General features: G+C 37.3%; 1 protein-coding gene across 1 annotated transcript; it reads right to left on the bottom strand.

The window, feature by feature from the left end:
* Positions 1 to 315: 315 nt before the first annotated feature.
* Positions 316 to 13,352, bottom strand: LYSMD3 (LysM domain containing 3). Its single transcript, XM_028091938.2, has 3 exons — positions 13,221 to 13,352; positions 9,201 to 9,463; positions 316 to 3,876 (listed from the first exon to the last, which is right to left on the bottom strand). The coding sequence occupies exons 2-3, from the start codon at positions 9,453 to 9,455 to the stop codon at positions 3,214 to 3,216; spliced, it is 918 nt and encodes a 305-aa protein (XP_027947739.1). The 5' UTR covers positions 9,456 to 9,463; positions 13,221 to 13,352; the 3' UTR covers positions 316 to 3,213.
* Between the last annotated feature and the right edge of the window lie 5,074 nt (positions 13,353 to 18,426).

Below are 18,426 nucleotides of genomic sequence, written 5' to 3' on the forward strand. Positions count from 1 at the left end.
TTAAAGTCGTCTTCCCTGATACCGAAGAACATCCAAAGAACACCCATCTGAAATTTGTTTTCATTTATCTCCTATAAATAATCCAGTGGATTTTCTGTATAACAAGGGGGAAATATGAATTGGTAAACCTTTGGCAATTCTATCTACCTTACATAGTTATCTCTACATCAAATAGTTTAAAAGAGGAAAAAGTTTTGCTTTTATTCAATTAAATTCAGCTTCCATTTTAGACTGAATAATAAAATAGAAACTTTATTACATTTTGCATATCTTTTAAAATATGAAAAATAAGGACAAAGTTTTAAAAACCAGTTTTACAGATGTACATGCTAACATTGTTCTACAATTCCATTTTGCCTTTGTATAAAATACATTAAAAGATTTATAGTATCTGCATACATAAAAAGAATTAAATAAAGCATTCAGATATTTCTATGATCTAACAGTGCAATATGCACATACTTGGAAGAAAAATACTGATTTCCTGAGCAACGTTGTTGTAATTCAAAATAAGAATGATACCGATCATAATGCACCATTTCAAAACAGACTTCTAAAAACTCCACCTTTACCCTGTAACGCTTTGACTGGATCCTTGCTTCATGATATTTCTGAAACATCCTTCATATTCCCAACTAGGTAATTTTAGAAATAGATACCTTAAAAAGAACTAATTAGTAAGTAGTGGTTCATTTAAAGAATTTTTGCTGAACAAGCAAGTAGAGTTCAGAAAAAGAAAAGCTTTAAAAAACACAAAGTCCTTTGGAAAAGTTCATTTAACATTAGTCTTCTTTCTAATTCTAATGTGGTCAGCAGACTATATAATCCATTTTAACCTATCTTTTGAAGAGATGAATCCCATAATTTTCTAGGAGTAGGATGGCAAAAGCTTTAAATGTCATTCAATAGTTCAAAACAACCTTAACCATTTGTACCCATCCTTAAAAAAGATAATCTGCCCTAAAAATAGCAAATTTTTCTTCACTTACAACTCCCAAGTTTTTAAGTGAACCAAATGCTATGATTCACAATTGTTAGCATATATATAACATATACCTTCTAATATAAAGCATCCAAGTAAATTCAAATAAGGATTTCAACACAATTAAAATGCACAATATCAAATAATAACTCATTAAGTTTTACAAAGTAATTATTTGCTACAAATTTTGATGTATATTAGTACTTTTTAAAAGGTAAAATTATTCTAGATCTATTAAATGCTTAGGAAATTTTTTTCTAAATGACCATTATAAATTAGAATCTAAAATTCTATATATGACATATATAGAATTCAAATATATAGAAAAAGGAAACTGCCTGATTGTGTCATAAGGATTTTATATTTCCTTTGCGAAAGAGGACACACTGCAAGACAAAAATGGTTTTTAATCAAATACATAGTACACTTCACTACTTTAAGGTACTTATTTTGGAACTCAGACCTATCACAATTTCAAAGTAGCACTAGCAAAAAGGAATCACTGACTGTTACTTCATCAATTTGATGTAAACAAAGTTCTTCATTCTACCCTAAAATAATCCAATCATTTTCCTTCCCTAAAACTTGATTTTTCAGCAGGCATAATAAATACAATGTAAACTGACAAAGTTAACACTGAGTGTAAATTAGAAAGATCATACCTTTTTTCCAACATGCCAAGGCACATTAAGACAGTTTTTAAAATTCCAAACTAAAAGATTTACTCAAAAAATGATTTTGCTACAACTTCCATATTAACACTTTTCATTAATTGTCTAAGGTCCTCAGATACATGCAAGGGCTTTAATGTTTGACTTCTTTGTCCTGTTTCTTATGATACTTTGCTCCTGAAAGTATACACGAAACCTCATTTACCATATGTACTTATTCATCCCCCCCTTTTTATTAAATCAGTATTGGAGTTGGAAATACAAAATGACTTATCAAAACCCGAAACATTAAAAATTAGGAAATAATGCCCAGAAAATGAGGTGGTATTGTATAACTTAAGGTACATACTTTATTACACACAAACAGGCAATCCAGACTCCACCAAATCTTTCTTCTAATGAATCATTTGGTTACATTTTTAAAACACATACTCGAAGAAATTAAATGATGGAAATCAGTATGCAAATGATGCTTATTTAGCCAGACTGTCTGATCCCCAGCAAATCTTAGGAAGTAGCACTATCAAGCCCTTTCAGCTGATCCACACACCTGTGGCCTCTGTTCCCCAATTTGATGCTATAGTTCAGAGGGAAAAAAAGGTCTAAGTTGGACATTTTCTCTTTGAAAAATATAGGTTAACAGATCAATAAATAATTTGTCTGTTATTGTTAATACAAAAGGTCTCTTGTACCTTTGCTTTTGCTTAAAGAACCACTTTCTCCTGAAGACCTGAGGCAGCCACAAATCTGTTTTAACCCTATGAAGTTTCACTTGATAGTGAAGGTGGAGACGAATTTATATGGCCTGAATCTTTCATAGGCCACATAAATTGGACCATCTGAAATAATCCTTAACTTGAATTCTAAAAATTGTATTAGCTTAAAGTAATATTATAAGGCATTAAATGTAATTAAGGCATGTTACTGCATGTAACACAGCAACAAATTATCACAGTATGTAAGGATTTATTTCCTAAATAATGCTAATTCATATAACACTTTTCATTAAAGAATTACAAAAGTGCTTTCAAATAACAGAGGCAAATATAATCACTTAAAAAACAGAAGCAGAGGCAGCGAGCTTTAAGAGACAAAGATTACTTTTAGGTCTTGACCTAATCCAGTGTTCTAGTGACCAATTGGCAACTTCCTAACCATAACACATTATTTTGGGGGCTTATAAATTTTATTTTGCTTAATATATTTAACAATAACCTTAAACCAAAAAATAATTACTTGAAAAATAAAATTTAAACATAACCAGGCTTGAATAAGAAAAATGATGCATTTTCCAAGTTAAGAACTTCCTAGACCCATATTTAAATTCATTTTTGCTTTAAGCACTGATACAAGATATAGATTTACAACTCTCAATATCAACAACTAGCAACTGTAGGAATTTATACTCAATCTATTTGCAACTGGCTCCAAAAAGAAGGGTGAAAAACAAGAGCATCTTCAGTCTCCCTAACTTCTGCCTTTAAAGTGGTTATTGAAGGTAATTGATTCACCACACTCCAGATACACATGATCATTAACACCGTAATTATGAGCTAACTGCTATGTTTTGTGTTGAGCAGCAGGTGACTGAGAATCTTGATGATGTAGTTTATGATCATGTTGGCCAAAGGGTATTCCTTTAGTTGGACCAATTCCATTTTCCACTTCTCTCTGTTGTGACGGGGGTGTCACTCCTGAATGCAAATGTGAAGAATCCATTGTTGAATGGTGACTAACATCCACTTTAGCTAAAATTTCATAATACAGCAAATAAAATACTGGCGTTATTATACCTACTATCAACATTATCACTACAGCTGTCCACCACCCTATTCCCCAGTCTGCTCCATAATAAGGATCCTTACGTTGAATGTTTTTGTTATCAGGTTCAAAACGTATTTGTTGTGCTGTTAAAGCAGATACCACCTCATTAAGGTTCTCTCTTTTGGTGTCTGTACATTTTACTATTTCTTCTATGTCTCGATCTACTTCTTTTAAAAAGTTATCAGCTGACTCAGTGGAAGAAAGAGAATCGTTAGCTGGCAAAATTTCCTGTTGTTCTGGAACATACTGGATAGATGAAGGACGTGAAGCCTGTCTTCCTTTTGGAGGATAAAGTGTTTCAGTCAATGAACTAAACTTTTTAACTGGAATTTTGATAGACCTAAGGGCAAAAAAGTCTTGGTCACTGATGAGATTGTTAACCCTCTTGATATCTGCTACCTGTTAAAAAAAAAGAAAAAAGCAACATTCAACTGAATTCTCCATCAAAAGAGGTAATAGTCATTCATCCCAGTTACTTTTGGAAGGGGGAAAAAAAAAAGTTGAGCTTAATTATTAGCAGTATTAAGTTATCACACCCAGAGAGATTTTATTTTGTGGATGACAGTTCTACATCACTTTTGATCTACCAGTCTTGGGAAATCACTAATTACTTTTTACTATCACCCATGTATTATTAACACTAATATTAGGTATTTAGGTAGATTCTGGGATCCTTTGATATTTCTCTTTGTACATCATACACAAATATCACGCTTTCTGTTGTTTGTAGACAATTTGGGAAGGAATGATTACAAATATTTCTTTCTTCCAGTCTGGCAATTAAAGTGTAGGCAAATGTCAACTTACCCAACTAAAACTACCGTATTTTATCAAAATTCAGATGCCATCAACTCTAAGATGTGCCATTATTTTACATATCATTAAGGAAAAAAAAAACCCCGGAAAAAACCAAATACTGAGAATACCACCATTCCAATTTCAAAGATGTTAAAATGTGTGAAAAAAAACATGCACCTTAGAATTGGTAACATAATTTATCTCCCTCACTTGTCTTCTGATGACATTTTTTCCAAACTTCTGTGTTCATTCATTGTTCAATGACCCCCAAGATCAGTCATTATTTATAAGCTTTCCCTATAGATTATATGGTTCTCAAACTGTCTGCATATCCTATCCATCTGCCACTGTCAAGAGGGAGAGCATGGGAGTGTTCCTCAGATTACCAATTATAATGATAGGCTTTCCCACCATCTTTAAGTGATCAATCCCATTCATGATTTCTATCAGTGCTTTAACCTAAGCCCTGATCATTTATCACCTGATTGATGTCAGAGAGGCAAAGTGGGTCTAGGATAAAACTTTTCTGGCTTGGTCAACTCAATGGAAAATGATATCATTTCCTAAGATACGGAACACGCTAGAGGGAGAAAAGAAAATAAACACAGATTTTATACATGTTGACTTTGAGGTGACTGAAATTTTTAAGTAGAAGCTATCCAACAGACAGTTAATAGATATGTCTGAAATTTGGAGGAATGATCTCAGGTAGAAATACAGATTTGTGGATTACCAGCAAAAATGGTAATTGAAGTCACAAGAGTAGACAGATTCTCTAAAAAAGGCTGGGAGAAAAAGGTGACATATGAAAGATCTCTGAGAAATGCCAACATTTGAGGGATATATTGAATAGGAAAATCTACAAAGGAGATTAAGAAAGAGTGGCTAAGGGGCGCCTGGCTGGTTTAAAAAGGAAAGTGTATGACCCTTCATCTCAGGGTTGTGAGTTTGAGCCCCATGTTGGGTACAGAGATTACTTTAAAATAAAATTTAAAAAGGAAAAAGAAAAAGAAAAAAAGAGTGGCCAAGAAAGCAATACATGATGGTGGTTAAAAATATGGACTATCTGGGTTTGAAGGACAGCTCTGACAATTTTCAAGCTATATGATTTGGGGCAAGTTGTTTAATCTCTCTGCAATTCAATTTCTACATATGTAAAATGACAGTAGTAACACGACCTACCATATAGGGTTTTGCAAAGATTAATAAATTAAAACACATGAGCATTTAGAATAGCGATATATAGTGTGTTATAAAAACTATAACATTTAATATTTATATTTAATATATTTGGTATAATATTAATAGAAAAATCAGAAAGATGCAAAATCAAGGAGGTCAAACAAAGAGGGTTTTTAGGAGTAGTGAACTGATAAACTGCAGATTTCTGATCAAGTCCACTGAAGAATGAGAATTCCTGGAAAAATCAGTTCCCTGGAAGTGTATGTGTGGGAGGAGGATGGTGAGAGGGCTAAGGAGTAACTAGATGAGACAGTAAAGAAAAGGGTGCTTTCAAGTTTTACAACCTCAAGACTTTTTTTCTTAAGGCAAATGAAGATTCATTGACAAACCCCAAAGTCTGACCCTATTCTCTTTAAATGTTCATTTGTTTGGTATTGTCTATTCTGACTAATAACTACTCCATACTCTTTCTGAACCAGGCTTCCAAGTTTTAGTAGTCTACCTTGGTTCTCACTCTGAATATCCCTGTATTTTCTTTTATACTAACTTCGTTGGTTGCATTTAGGATTCCAACCTTGGACTTTGTCCTCTTGTCACTGTTTTATGACAGGCGTATTTTTAGTAATTTTTAAAACTAAGTATTTATAAGAGGAATACAGCACTAAGTACTCAATTTTTAAAGTGATAAATCCTGTTGTAAGGATCATCCTTTTTGCTGGTTGAGCTCCTGGCAAAAGGGAACATTGCTTAACTCCCTAAATCTATTATATCAATTTTCCCTACTGTGGACAATGCCTTCTTTCCTCTAATGTTAGCTAACTGCTCTTTCATCATTCTTCATTTTAAAATGAGGTATCAGCTGACACATCTTGTGAATACCCCCCAATGATTTTCTGTAAACTTCTCTAGCCTTACTACACATATTTTAGTCTAAACCCTGATCTTCACTTGAATTATTCCACTAACGTCCTCACTGGGTCCCCTCCAACTCACCAGGCAGGTTTCCCTACCATTTTGCAGCACTCCTTAAAACCTTAGAATGGTGTTCTTACTACATAGATCAAACTTCTCAGTTATCTCAATGTGCTTCTTCCCATTAGTCTATGCCACTCATTTGTGGAACACCTATTAAATTTCGTCTGTTGTTCCCCTTATCTTCTCCTTCCACATCACTGTCGTATACCTTTCTCCTCATATACTCATACAGTCATATACTTTTTCCTTTTCACCTCATTGGAAATATGACCTATTTTTAATCATTCAGATGGCATTTCAAATTTCTCTTTTTCTAAGACAATGTATCAGGTTCTTTAAGGAAAACCCATGTCTTTCTCTAACAAAACTACCTGACCACACTCTTCTTCTGGACCTCCACCTTGATAATTTTAGCTTTCCCCCTAATTTTTAATCTTGATTACTTTCTGTCAACTTTCTAAAGCACATTCTGTAACTTACTTCTCTACTTTCTAAAGCACATTCTGTAACGTCTCTACAAACATGTACTCACGTGGTTATTTACACACATGGCTATCACACAACTATTATGACCTAATAATAAATAGTGTTGCCATACTTGAGCAAGTTGCAAAAAAAAAAAAAAACCCAAATCCAGCTCTTCTTACCTCATCAAGAAATGTGTTTCAATAAAATACTTTATTAAATTTTCAAATAAAAATTTGTCATATCTGTTTTGATCAACTGAAGTGCAGTAATTATTCAGAGAAAAATAATACACAGAACTTCATGGTCATAGGAAATTTTTTTAAAATTCAATTTAAATTTACACATATTTGTATAAATAAATTTATAAATATGTATGTTTCTATTGCAGAGAACTATAATAGGTAACCAATAAAAGGCTTTCAAGTACAAAAACATAAAAGACTGTGGGGGAGGATGAAAACATTAATCAAAGAGAAAAAGGAAAGATAAAAATTTCACTCTTAAAAAAGCACATATGGGGCGTCTGGGTGGCTCAGTCAGTTGAACATCTGACTCCTGCTTTTGGTGCTGGTCATGATCTCATGGGTCATGAGATAGAGCCCCATGTCCGGCTTCAGGCTCTGGGCTCCATTCAGGGGCAAGTCTGAAGGTTCTCCCTCTTCCTCTTCCTCTGCCCCTCCCCCCCACTTGTGCACTCTAAAATAAATATATTTTTTTTTAGTGCATATAAAGAGTATTCTAACAGTCATATTTTTAAATATCAATATTGACAACGTTCTGGAAATTATATCCTTTAAGTCATTAGCAAGTATTTAAGCTCACTTTAAAATGTGCAAGGAGATACACAATACATACATTTCAAAATTCTACTGGGAGTATGAGAACAAAAAGTTTGAAAAATGTTCTAACGGTTGCTGGATCAATGTGTTCACATGAAAAGATTCCATGCTAAGGAGGCAAGATGGACATAGTGATACAGATATAAAACCGGTTTAAGCAGAGTTTAATATTATTAAAATAAAAAATATACCTTTCCTTCTATCTATCAATCCTGCTTCTGGGAATCTTCCACAGAAATAAAGGTACCACCGTTTAAAGATATAGTTGTGATGATATTCACGACACAATTCAACACATGGGAGAAAATCCTGACTATGTGATAGGAGAACGGCTTAATAATTACGGCACATCCCTACTATGCAATACTAGATAGCTATATAAAATGAGTTAGATCTGTAAGACAATGAGGGATGATATACTAAGAAAATGAAAAAGGCAACTTGAAGCATAACAGGCATAGTATAAACAAATTTTTATTTTTTTTATTTTCATTTTTTTTAAAGACTATTCATTTGAGAGAGAGAGAGAGCGTGCGCACAATCAGGGGGAGGGGCAGAGGGAGAGGGAGAAGCAGACTCCCCCGCTGAGCAGGGAGCCCGATGCGGCTCGGCTCGATCCCAGGATGTGGAGATCATGACCTGAGCCGAAGGCAGACGCTCAATCACCTGAGCCACCCAGGAGCCCCTAAACCAATTTTTAAAAACAAAATCACCAAGGGTGCCTGGGTGGCTCAGTCGGTTCTCCCTCTGCCTCCTGCCCCCTGCTCATGCTCTGTCTCTCTCGCAAATAAAAATAAAAGCTTTTAAAAAACAGGAACACAAAATCACTAACACCCCAAGTATTTTATGTATAATATATATTTATGTATCACATATATGTGTATATATTTTTTTTAAGATTTCATTTATTTGACAGAGAGAGACAGCATGTGAGAGAGCACAGGCAGGGAGACAGGCAGAGGGAGAGGAAGAGGGAGAAGCAGACTCCCCCGAGCAGGGAGCCTGTTGCAGGGGAGTCCCAATCCCAGGACTCTGAGATCATGACCAAAGCCAAAGGCAGATGCTTAACTGACTGAGCCCCCCAGGCACCCCATATGTACAGTGTTTTTATAAGCACAAAAAAGGTATGGAAAAAAACACACCAAAGTGTGTTATTTCAGGAAGTTGAGGCAGAGAAAAATTTTTCTTTATATATTTCTATATTCTTTTACAACTTGAGTAAGCAGAAAAGATAACACATTTGGGTGTTTTCAATACTAAAAACAGAATCATGGATTTAGAAATAAACAGAAATTCAAGTATTCACTTAAAAGTGTAAAAAGTTAACAGCTACCAACATAATACAGATTTCTATGGAAAGAAAGGGAAAAAGAAGAGAAAAAGAGCACAGAACTTATTTCAGTTTGTGCTAATGAACAAATTATTTTGGACAGCATTATGCAAAATCAAATGAAAACTTACCGTACAACAGTACTGAAGGGCTATCGCATTTAAAGTATCTCCTTCCTGTATATCTTTTGTTAATACTATAATGTCATCAAGTCTATCTCTTGATGTACTTCTTCGGATTTTCTCTTTTCCTCTGGATCGAAGCTCATACACTTCAGTATCCTCCTCCAACACATCACTGTCTGTACAATTTCCAAATACATGTACTTGACCACTTGAATGAACTCCTGGAAGAGGAAAACTACGATTCTGATGTCTCCCTGCCATGTCAAAATCTGAGGAGGAAAGAAGAAAACTTTGGAATGTACCTGATCCACTTACCCGAGTTACATGAATCTTATATTCAGGACACTTAAAAAAAATGATTTTAGTTATTTAAAAATTTAGGTTGAAGTTTTACAGATGTTAAAGTGCAATTAACGTATCAGCGGCAGAGGCAACGGGACAGGAGGAAGAGCTAATCCATTCTTATAGGCCATGTATCACAAAACGTGGGGGTGATAAACATTTTCAAAAAAGTAAATTGCTATTTTTTTAAGGTCAAAAAACTAAGCTCCACTTATTCTGAGTATATGAATAAAATTAGGAAATATTTTTTGTATTATGTATTAAAAACCTGTGATTGTATATGTATAATTTATAGTTCTGATGGACTCAAAGTATGTTTTATATGTACAAACACAACACTTTAATGAATCTAAATATTCTGGCTTGTTCTGCATTTTAAGTGCATGTGGTATTAAAATATCTTTTGTACTACCTCTCTACCTCCCTCCATCACAATGACTTCATTATTTTTTTTACCTCAGTATTTATATTTAGTACAGTATGTGGCTTCTATATAGGTCATAATTTTGCCCTAAACCAGGGATTCTTATTCCTTAGAAGCTTTTCACCAATCTTTATCAAAGTCCTCGTCCAACTCAATTTATGGTCCATAAAGACTTAAGAGATTTTAGGTCACTACATTCATTTCTACTTCAGAAAAGACACTCTAAGACTGAACACTGACTTAAGTTAAAAGCATACATCAATGAATACTTTTTGTTTACTTGCATATGCCCTCTCCATTCACCTTCAAGTTGACCTGTTCTCTTTAAAAACAAAACAAAAACATATAAAAACTAATTCCACATTCCCAGTGCTAGCTTCATATTAATTGTTTACATAAGAAAGGATAGTAGATCCCTTTCAGTTATTGAGAAAGATGGAAAGAAGTAGACAAGTACTAAAAGGCATTTTGGAGATAAAATATTTAAGACTTCATACTGTGACTGAGATACGAAGAGAGGAAGGAAGTTAAGGATCATGTCAAGATTTCTGATTTGCATCACTTGAGTAAATGGTGATGCCGTTCTCTAAAATATGGAACACTGGAAGAAAAGCGGGGGGAGGGGTGCTGGACTATGATTATAAATTCCTCTAAGAGAGCCCCAAAGAATGTCAAATAGCCAAATGGTATAACCCATTTGCCTATATAACTAGGCAAATTCAGAAAGGGTTAGAAATATAATTTCACAGCTCACGTGCATAGATAGAAACAAACTGTGTTGGTATAGATGAGATTACCTAAAGAAAATATAGCATAAGGGGCCAAGACTGAGCCTTGAAGAACTGCTACATTTGGTATCAGTGAAGGAAAATCAGCCTGCAAAGAAGCTAGAAAGAGATATACAGAAGAGGAAGAAACCATCAAAACACTGTGTCATGGAAGACAAACCCAAATGGCATCGTTTTTTTAAAGATTTTATTTGTCAGAGAGAGAGAGCACAAGCAGGGGGAGCGGCAGGCAGAGGGAGAAGCAAGTTCTCCACTGAACAAGGAGCCCGATGCAGGACTCGATCCCAGGACCCTGTGATCATGACCTGAGCCGAAGGCAGTCTGCTTAACTGACTGAACCACCCACCCAGGCATCCCTCAAATGCTGTCTTAAAGAAGGACTTAGTTCAGTTGTAAATGCTACAAATACCAAGTGAAAAAGAGAAAACAAACATAAACCCCCCCAAAAAGTCTGAATTTGTAATATGGATGACAACAGATTACGTTCTGCGTGTAGGCACATACGTATCATTTACATTTATGAACTATTTCATATCATTGAATCCAACCCCTGAAAACCAGTTTCTGACCCTGCTCTACAGCAACACTTGCAATGCTTTAAAAACTCAAGGGTTTTTCTATTAGGATAACATAGATAACTAATAACTATTTATTAAGCAAACTATTTCACCCATCCCCACCCCTTAGGGTGCTACTATTTATTACCATGAACTGTGATTCCTCAATTCACAGCCACCAAACTAAAGAAAGCTATCCACATTTTTCATCTCTAAAGATTTTTTTAATTTATTTGACAGAGAGCGAGATCACAAGTAGGCAGTCCCGCAGAGGGAGAGGGAGAAGCAGGCTCCCTGCTGAGCACAGAGCCCGATGCGGGGCTCAATCCCAGGACCCTGAGATCATGACCTGAGCCGAAGGCAGACGCTTAACCGACTGAACCACCCTGGGGCCCCTTCACATTTTTTATCTCTAAAGCAGTTTTGAAGTCCTGGGCACACCTATTCCTTCATGGAGTTCTAACCAAGTGACAACTCTAAGAAGTTTAAAGGTTAATCTTGTTTTAATACCATAATAAATTAAGGATGCTTTATTTTTAATTCTCAAAAAGTTGAAAAAGTATCTCACCTTCAACTTAAATAGATAACAGTTTTATTTCCACTTATTTAACCAAGTCTTTTCTATCTTGTATTTTTAGTGTAGGAAATGTCTGTGAATCCTGTGGAGTTGTGGGCAAAATTTTATACTTATGTACATTTTTCTGGGGGGGTATTTGTTTTCCTGTTCTCAGAAGGGGTCCAGGTTTTAAAAAGTTAAGAACCACTTAATATACAGCAATTTACATGTGGCTATACTTACCCATTTAGACTTTTTTCCCCTAATAACTTGTTCTTAGAATCCCAAACTGGCTTAGAACAGCTGAAATTCACGGAACAATGCCCAAAGCCATTTCACATATTTATGTCAAACCTTCTCCATGGTACATTGCTAAATAACACTTAAAGAGTAGAACTTCATCTCACTATCTTTTCACTCTCCTGTGTAATGAAATGGAGGCAGAAGAATACCACAAACTGGATATTGTTTTTGAATAATCAAGAATTGGTTGTGCCTCCAGTCGAAGTGGAAAGCTAGACTCAAGCAGATAATTATCTAAGCCAACCATACAGATTAGAAAGTACATTGTATTCAAGTCATCTGGCTCATTTTCTTCAACCTGTCTTAATTCTTAGAGTAGGGAAAAAGCACGAATACCCTCTTAAGAAAATTGAAAAAAGCTTGCATATCTAGATTACAGAGTCGCAAAAATTACCAATGGATACGTTGTTAAGGCGTTCATCAGCTCACTCTGTAACTGAAAATGGTTTCCCAAACACCTTCATAATTTGTAGAAACTGTTGTTGGGTGTTTCGCTTTGCCTTTCCTTAAGCAAGAGCAATAAAAGGGCCATAGGGCACAAGCTAGTTCAGCACTAAGACAATCTCACAGGGACTGTATCCGCCAGGGCCAATTCAGGTTTTAAAAACTTAAAAATTCCCTCCCTCTCCATTCCACACACCTAGTTTTTTTTCATTTCCCTGTTTATTCCCTGCAATGATCTCGGATTTTTATGTTACACCATCACATGGTGGACAGTGCTGACGAGAAGCCGTCAGCATTTACTCAACACAGTAAGTTGTGGGGAAAATATAGTGCTTAGGTTGTAAATGCGTTGATCTGGGAATGTGGCAGGTAGGAGTCCTTCCTCTAAGCCTCAGTTTCCCCGAGATTGTAACGAGGGGCTTCAGTGGGCTTGGTCGCGAAGGTCTCCCCTGCCTCGGGGTCTCCATGCAGGCCGGGATCCGAGCCCTGCCCGGCAGCCCCGGCTACACCTGCGGCCGATGGCTCCCCGCCATCTCCAGCGAGGGCAGAGCTAGGGCCCGATCCCGCCGGCCGGGACGGGGACACCCCCCCATCTCTCGCCGCCATCTTTACCTGTTCTGTCAGCAGCGAGGACGCAACAAGAAGCCGGCTGCCAGGTCCGCCGCCGCGGCTCCTGTCCCAGGCAAATTCATGGCCAACGCTCCGATTTTGGCAGTCCCCCTCCTCCGCCGGCACCGCCACCGCCCCCGCCACCGCCGCCAACGTCTCCGCCTTCTGGGCCGTGCGCCGCCGCCACGTCCGCAAACCTACCGTGCGTCATCGCGTCAAGTGGGCGGAGGTGGGAAGGAGTGGGGGAGGAAGAGGAGGGCGGAGGTGGGAAGGGGCGGGGAAGGAGGCAGAGGGCGGGAACGCGAGGTGGAGACCAGACCCGGGAGCTTCCCAACCACTGGCCCACGCCAGGAGCGCAGGCGCAGGGATGCCGTCAGGGCCCGCTGGCGGGGGTCCGAGTTCCAGCCCCACCCCTGTCTCCTCCCCCTCTGCCCCGCTCCTTCATCCCCGGGGGAATAGTTCGGAGGACGAGGTTCGGGGTCTAACCCCGCGCTCCAGAGCGCCTGGCGGGTTGCACCTTTGTCCTTCGTCCACACAGTGTTGGCCGACTATCTAGAAAATACACGGCGGTGGGGGGTCGGGAGGAGGGAGGTTCTTAAGGATTTCACGGGGGCTGTTGTACATTTCTTCTTGCTTTGCATCTGGAGGTTTCTGTAGGGTGGAGAAGGACGCCCAGAAGCTCAGTGTTGACATCCATGTTTTAGCAAATTGTACTGTGCTTATTAGTTTTCCTGCTGAAGCTTCTAGACTTGCAGAAGAGGCAAAATACTGGAAAGAAGTCCTTGGCTGGCGGGGTACGGTTGCTTGTCTTTCTGTTTATAGGTGAGGAAAGTGAGCCACCTAGAGTAAGGCCCTGGGAAATTTTTGCCCTCGGGCTTTGGTTCTCAGGCTTCCTATTCCCAAGGAGACAAGGCTGTCTACAAATTGTTAATTCACTTGGTTTTGGAAGGCGGCTATGCTCACCACTATACCACCAACGCTGCACTAACTCACGGTTTTGAAAATTAACTGAAAGTCACTGGTAGTCACTGTTAGGGTCTGTGAGATAAGTTTGTTAGATAACAAACTCATGACTTCATATATTATTTTACTCAAATTTACTAAATGAGGTTGATAATGTGTTTGAATTTATGTAAATGATGTAAAGTGTTTTAGTGATGTGCTTAATGTTTCCCTGGTGTTGACGTTACAGACTTCGCAGTTTGATGACTGTGCTGTCTTATGATGATATACATGTTGGACCCAAACAGCTGAGATGCAGAGTGCAGAGCACTTTTCAGAATATCTGAATATTTATGCATCATGAAGACCCTGAAGCTCTGTTTTAAATTACTTTCAGAGAGTGTGTTTTTGTTTGCTGGGAAGTGCCTTCAGTAAAGGTTAGGAATTCTGCACCGAATTTTTTTCTTTTATTTAAGGAGATAGGCACTGCAGTCCACAATACTACAAAAAGAACTGCAGAAGACTTTTTTTTTAAGTTTGTTGTCGCTGTTCTGTGTGCTGTTGCCCTTGTGACACCCGTCTGTAACCATTTATCACTGAGACATTTTCTCATCAGTAGACAAAAGATATATTCCCTATTGATATGTAGGGCTTCAGCTGCTCAGCCTTCATGAATGTTAATGTGAATACAACCTTCTTTCTGCATGTAGGTTACTTTTCTTATTTTAATGTCAGTAGGCAGTGGAATCCATGTGAGAGCCTGAGTGATAGAATTTCAAGCACTTCTACAAGACTGCTACCTGGTTCCTTTCTATAAATATTTCTTTCAGTGATATCTGCATGTTCTTGAATTATTTATGTTTAACAAGTTGCAGTTATTGAACTTTTTATAAAAAGACAATAACAGAACTATATTTTATTATTAAAATATACAAAGGAATCAGTTAGCCATGAATTTTGGCCAAGTTCCAAAAAGCAGGCCAATAGGAACAAGTACTTTGCCTTTGAGAAAAAGGATGTCCCCAGAGCTCAGCAAAGCCAAAAGGATTTTCAGTTTTTTGAGATCACATCTGACACAGTTTTCATTTAAAGGCCGTAGATGAGAGAATATGTAGTTTCTAGGAATGTGTGTTTCTGTCACTGACTTTCAGGTTTTGTGATTTGCTCCAGAATAAAAACAGTTTTGTAATGAAAGTATAAATTGATGCAACTGGCTAGGAGTGTTACTTGGCAATATCTATCAAAGTTAAAAATGCAGTTGAACTATTAAATGGTTAAGTAATTACCTTGGATTCACTTAGAGCTACATATGTATAAAATTTGATGTGTTCAGGAATGTAAGCATTCCTACAGTAATAGCCAAAAATCTGAAAATATTCTAAATGTTCATCAGTAGCAGACTAGATACTTCTTGTACGTTAAATAATGTAATGTTAGGTTTTTAATGTTTAACTTCAAAAGAATGAAGTTAGTCTATGTTTTCTGATTTATTTATTCATTTATCTAACAAATTTTCTTTAGAGGAAAAGTATATGCAAGACCTTTATTCAAAGCGTTGGGGATACAGTGCTTAAAAAGAGCTTCCTCATAGAGCATCCATGACTAGTCACATGGAAAAATCTCCAAAGTGTATTTTAAAGAAAAAATAGCAAGTTACATATAAGAGGTATGATGTTATTCCTTTGAAATAAAATTTTAAATGTATATCCCCTATCCCCACTCCTACACATTCATGTATCTATGCAGGGAGATACATTTAATTTTTCTTTTGGGAATATTACTAAAGGAATTTTGAACAGTGGTTGAAAAGTATGAGATGTATCAGGGAAATAAGCAGAAGACTGCCTTTTCTTCTTAGACCTCTCTATATAGGTTGAATTTTTATTACCACATGATTTTATTTTATTAAACAATATTAAGACTGAACACATTTCATTATTAAGTAACTGGACTTGTTTTATCTACATTTAACCAATAGTCAACCATCCATCTCTTCTTAATCACTCATGAGTCTGTACTTTTATATTCAAGTAGTGAGTACCTGGAGAAAAGAACCAGATCAAGTCCCTTGGAAATCAAAAATGAAAGGGTAACAGAACACTGAATTCTTTTTACATTTTTTCTTGATTTCCCTCCGCTAGATTTCTTTCATCCCTGATCTTTTACTCTTTGCTCCTTCCTATATCCTTTTATCGACCTTGCTTTCTAATTCTACTTTCTAGAAGCACAACTGGAAAAGACTGTTGTACACTAAGGAAATACTTCAACTCAAATGAATTTAAAATTGTATTATGGGGTGAAACCAAAAAAACCTCCCCTCTTCTGTCATCTTCATGATTGAACCTATATAGAGAGAATCTATATAGAGAGAAAATTATTGTGTCTCTTCTCTAAAAGTCCTGGAGGGAAAAAAAAGATTGCATGATTTAGATATGTTCTCCTGGAGATGAACCAGATGACCTCCCTAGTTGCCGTTCACCCTGTGATTTTAAAACACAGGGATTATCATAATCACAGCTCTGCCATAATGTGGATAAAAGAAGAACCAAGGGTACTTTAAGAGTCCAGAATTGCTTATAAATGCTAGTAAATAATTCAGGGATATTAAATATGATTTGAGAATAAGCACTCCAATGCCTCCATCCATACAGACATTGCTAGATAAAAAGTAGTCTCACAAATACTGTTCCCAAATTCATTAGCTAGGTAGTTGGTACATACAAAAATGAATAGTTATATGTTTAGGATTAAGTAGACTGTAACTTAAATGCTTTGTTTACCATAATCTTTACCATCACTGTGGTCACTTAAGTAAATTGGTGCAGGTGAATGCCCGAGAACCTATAACCTGCTTGTTATTGTGCCTTCTCCTCCAAAGACCTGAATGGTCAAACAGAATTCAATTCACCAAAAGATAACATTAAAAGAATGACCCAGTCTATAGAATTGGGTGTGAGCAGAAGGTGATTATCTGCAAGTGGAGAGTAAGTCAAAATAGAGTCCAGATAGTGGACATCTGTTAGATTTTTTTAGGTGTTCAACAGTGTGGTCATGGAGGGACGCCTGGGTGGCTCAGTTGGTTAAACGTCTGCCTTCGGCTCAGGTCATGATCCCAGAGTCCTGGGATCAAGTCTCACAAGGAGCCCGCTTCTCCCTCTGCCTGCCTCTGTCTCTCTCTCTCTCTGATAAATAAATAAAATCTTAATAAAAAATAAATAAATACTGTGCTCATGGAGTCAGGTAGACTAGGGGGTGGGGAAGCATAAAGGGAGAATGGAAGAGGTAACAATGTCTTTTCATTCTAGCCTGTGTCTCTCCCAGTGGTTAGAGACCACTTCTGTGATAATCCTCAGCTTAACCAACAGTATCTGAAAAACCAAGCTAGAAGTTCAAAAGCAAAACTTCTATGCCCATATGAAGAATCATAGAACAGCGAGCTGTATGTGCCTAAACTAAAGTAGTGCTTATCGGAGAAAGTATAGACAGAAATTACATCTATTCAATTGACAAATAATTAATTAAACACGACTGTGTTTAAGGCCCTGTTTTTAGCACTGGGGATATGTGCCCAAACAAACAGGCCCATATCATGCTCTCATGGAGCTTACATTCTTATGGTGGAAGAGAGAGAAAATAAAATGAATAAATGAAACATTAGTATGCTAGATGGTGATAAATGAATGGAGAAAAATTAAGTACGGAAGGAGGTTGGAGTATTTGGGGTGGGGGGATTCGCATTTGTGATAAGGTGGGTAAGAAAAGACCTGGTTGGGGGCGCCTGGGTGGCTCAGTTGGTTAAGTGTCTGCCTTCAGCTCAGGTCATGATCCCAGGGTCCTGGGATTGAGCCCCGCATCGGGCTCCCTGCTCAGCAGTGAGTCTCTTTCTCCCTCTTCCTCTGACCCTCTGCCTGCTTGTGCTCACTCTCTCTCTCTCTCTCCCTCTCCAAATAAATAAAAATCTTAAAAAGATAAATAAATAAGAGGCCTGATTGAAAAGGTGATAGACTGACACAGGCCTGAAGAAAGTATATGAGCCATGTTGAGACCTGGGAGAACTTGCTAGGCAGAAGGAACAACCAAGTGCCAGGTCCCTGAGAGGAAGTGTGCCTAGTTTATTGGAGAAATAGCAAGAAGACGAGCAGGGCTCACGCGGATTGCTCAATGTGGGAGAGCAGCAGGAGATGAAGTTAAAAGGAGCTAAACTGGATGAGACTATGTAGGCCATTACCAGGACTCAGTTTTAGTCCGAACAAGATGGGAAACCATG

This window comes from Eumetopias jubatus, unplaced genomic scaffold, assembly GCF_037043125.1.
Source record: "Eumetopias jubatus isolate StellerSeaLion01/CBP00866 unplaced genomic scaffold, mEumJub1_p1.0 scaffold_5, whole genome shotgun sequence".
Classification (NCBI taxonomy): domain Eukaryota; kingdom Metazoa; phylum Chordata; class Mammalia; order Carnivora; family Otariidae; genus Eumetopias; species Eumetopias jubatus.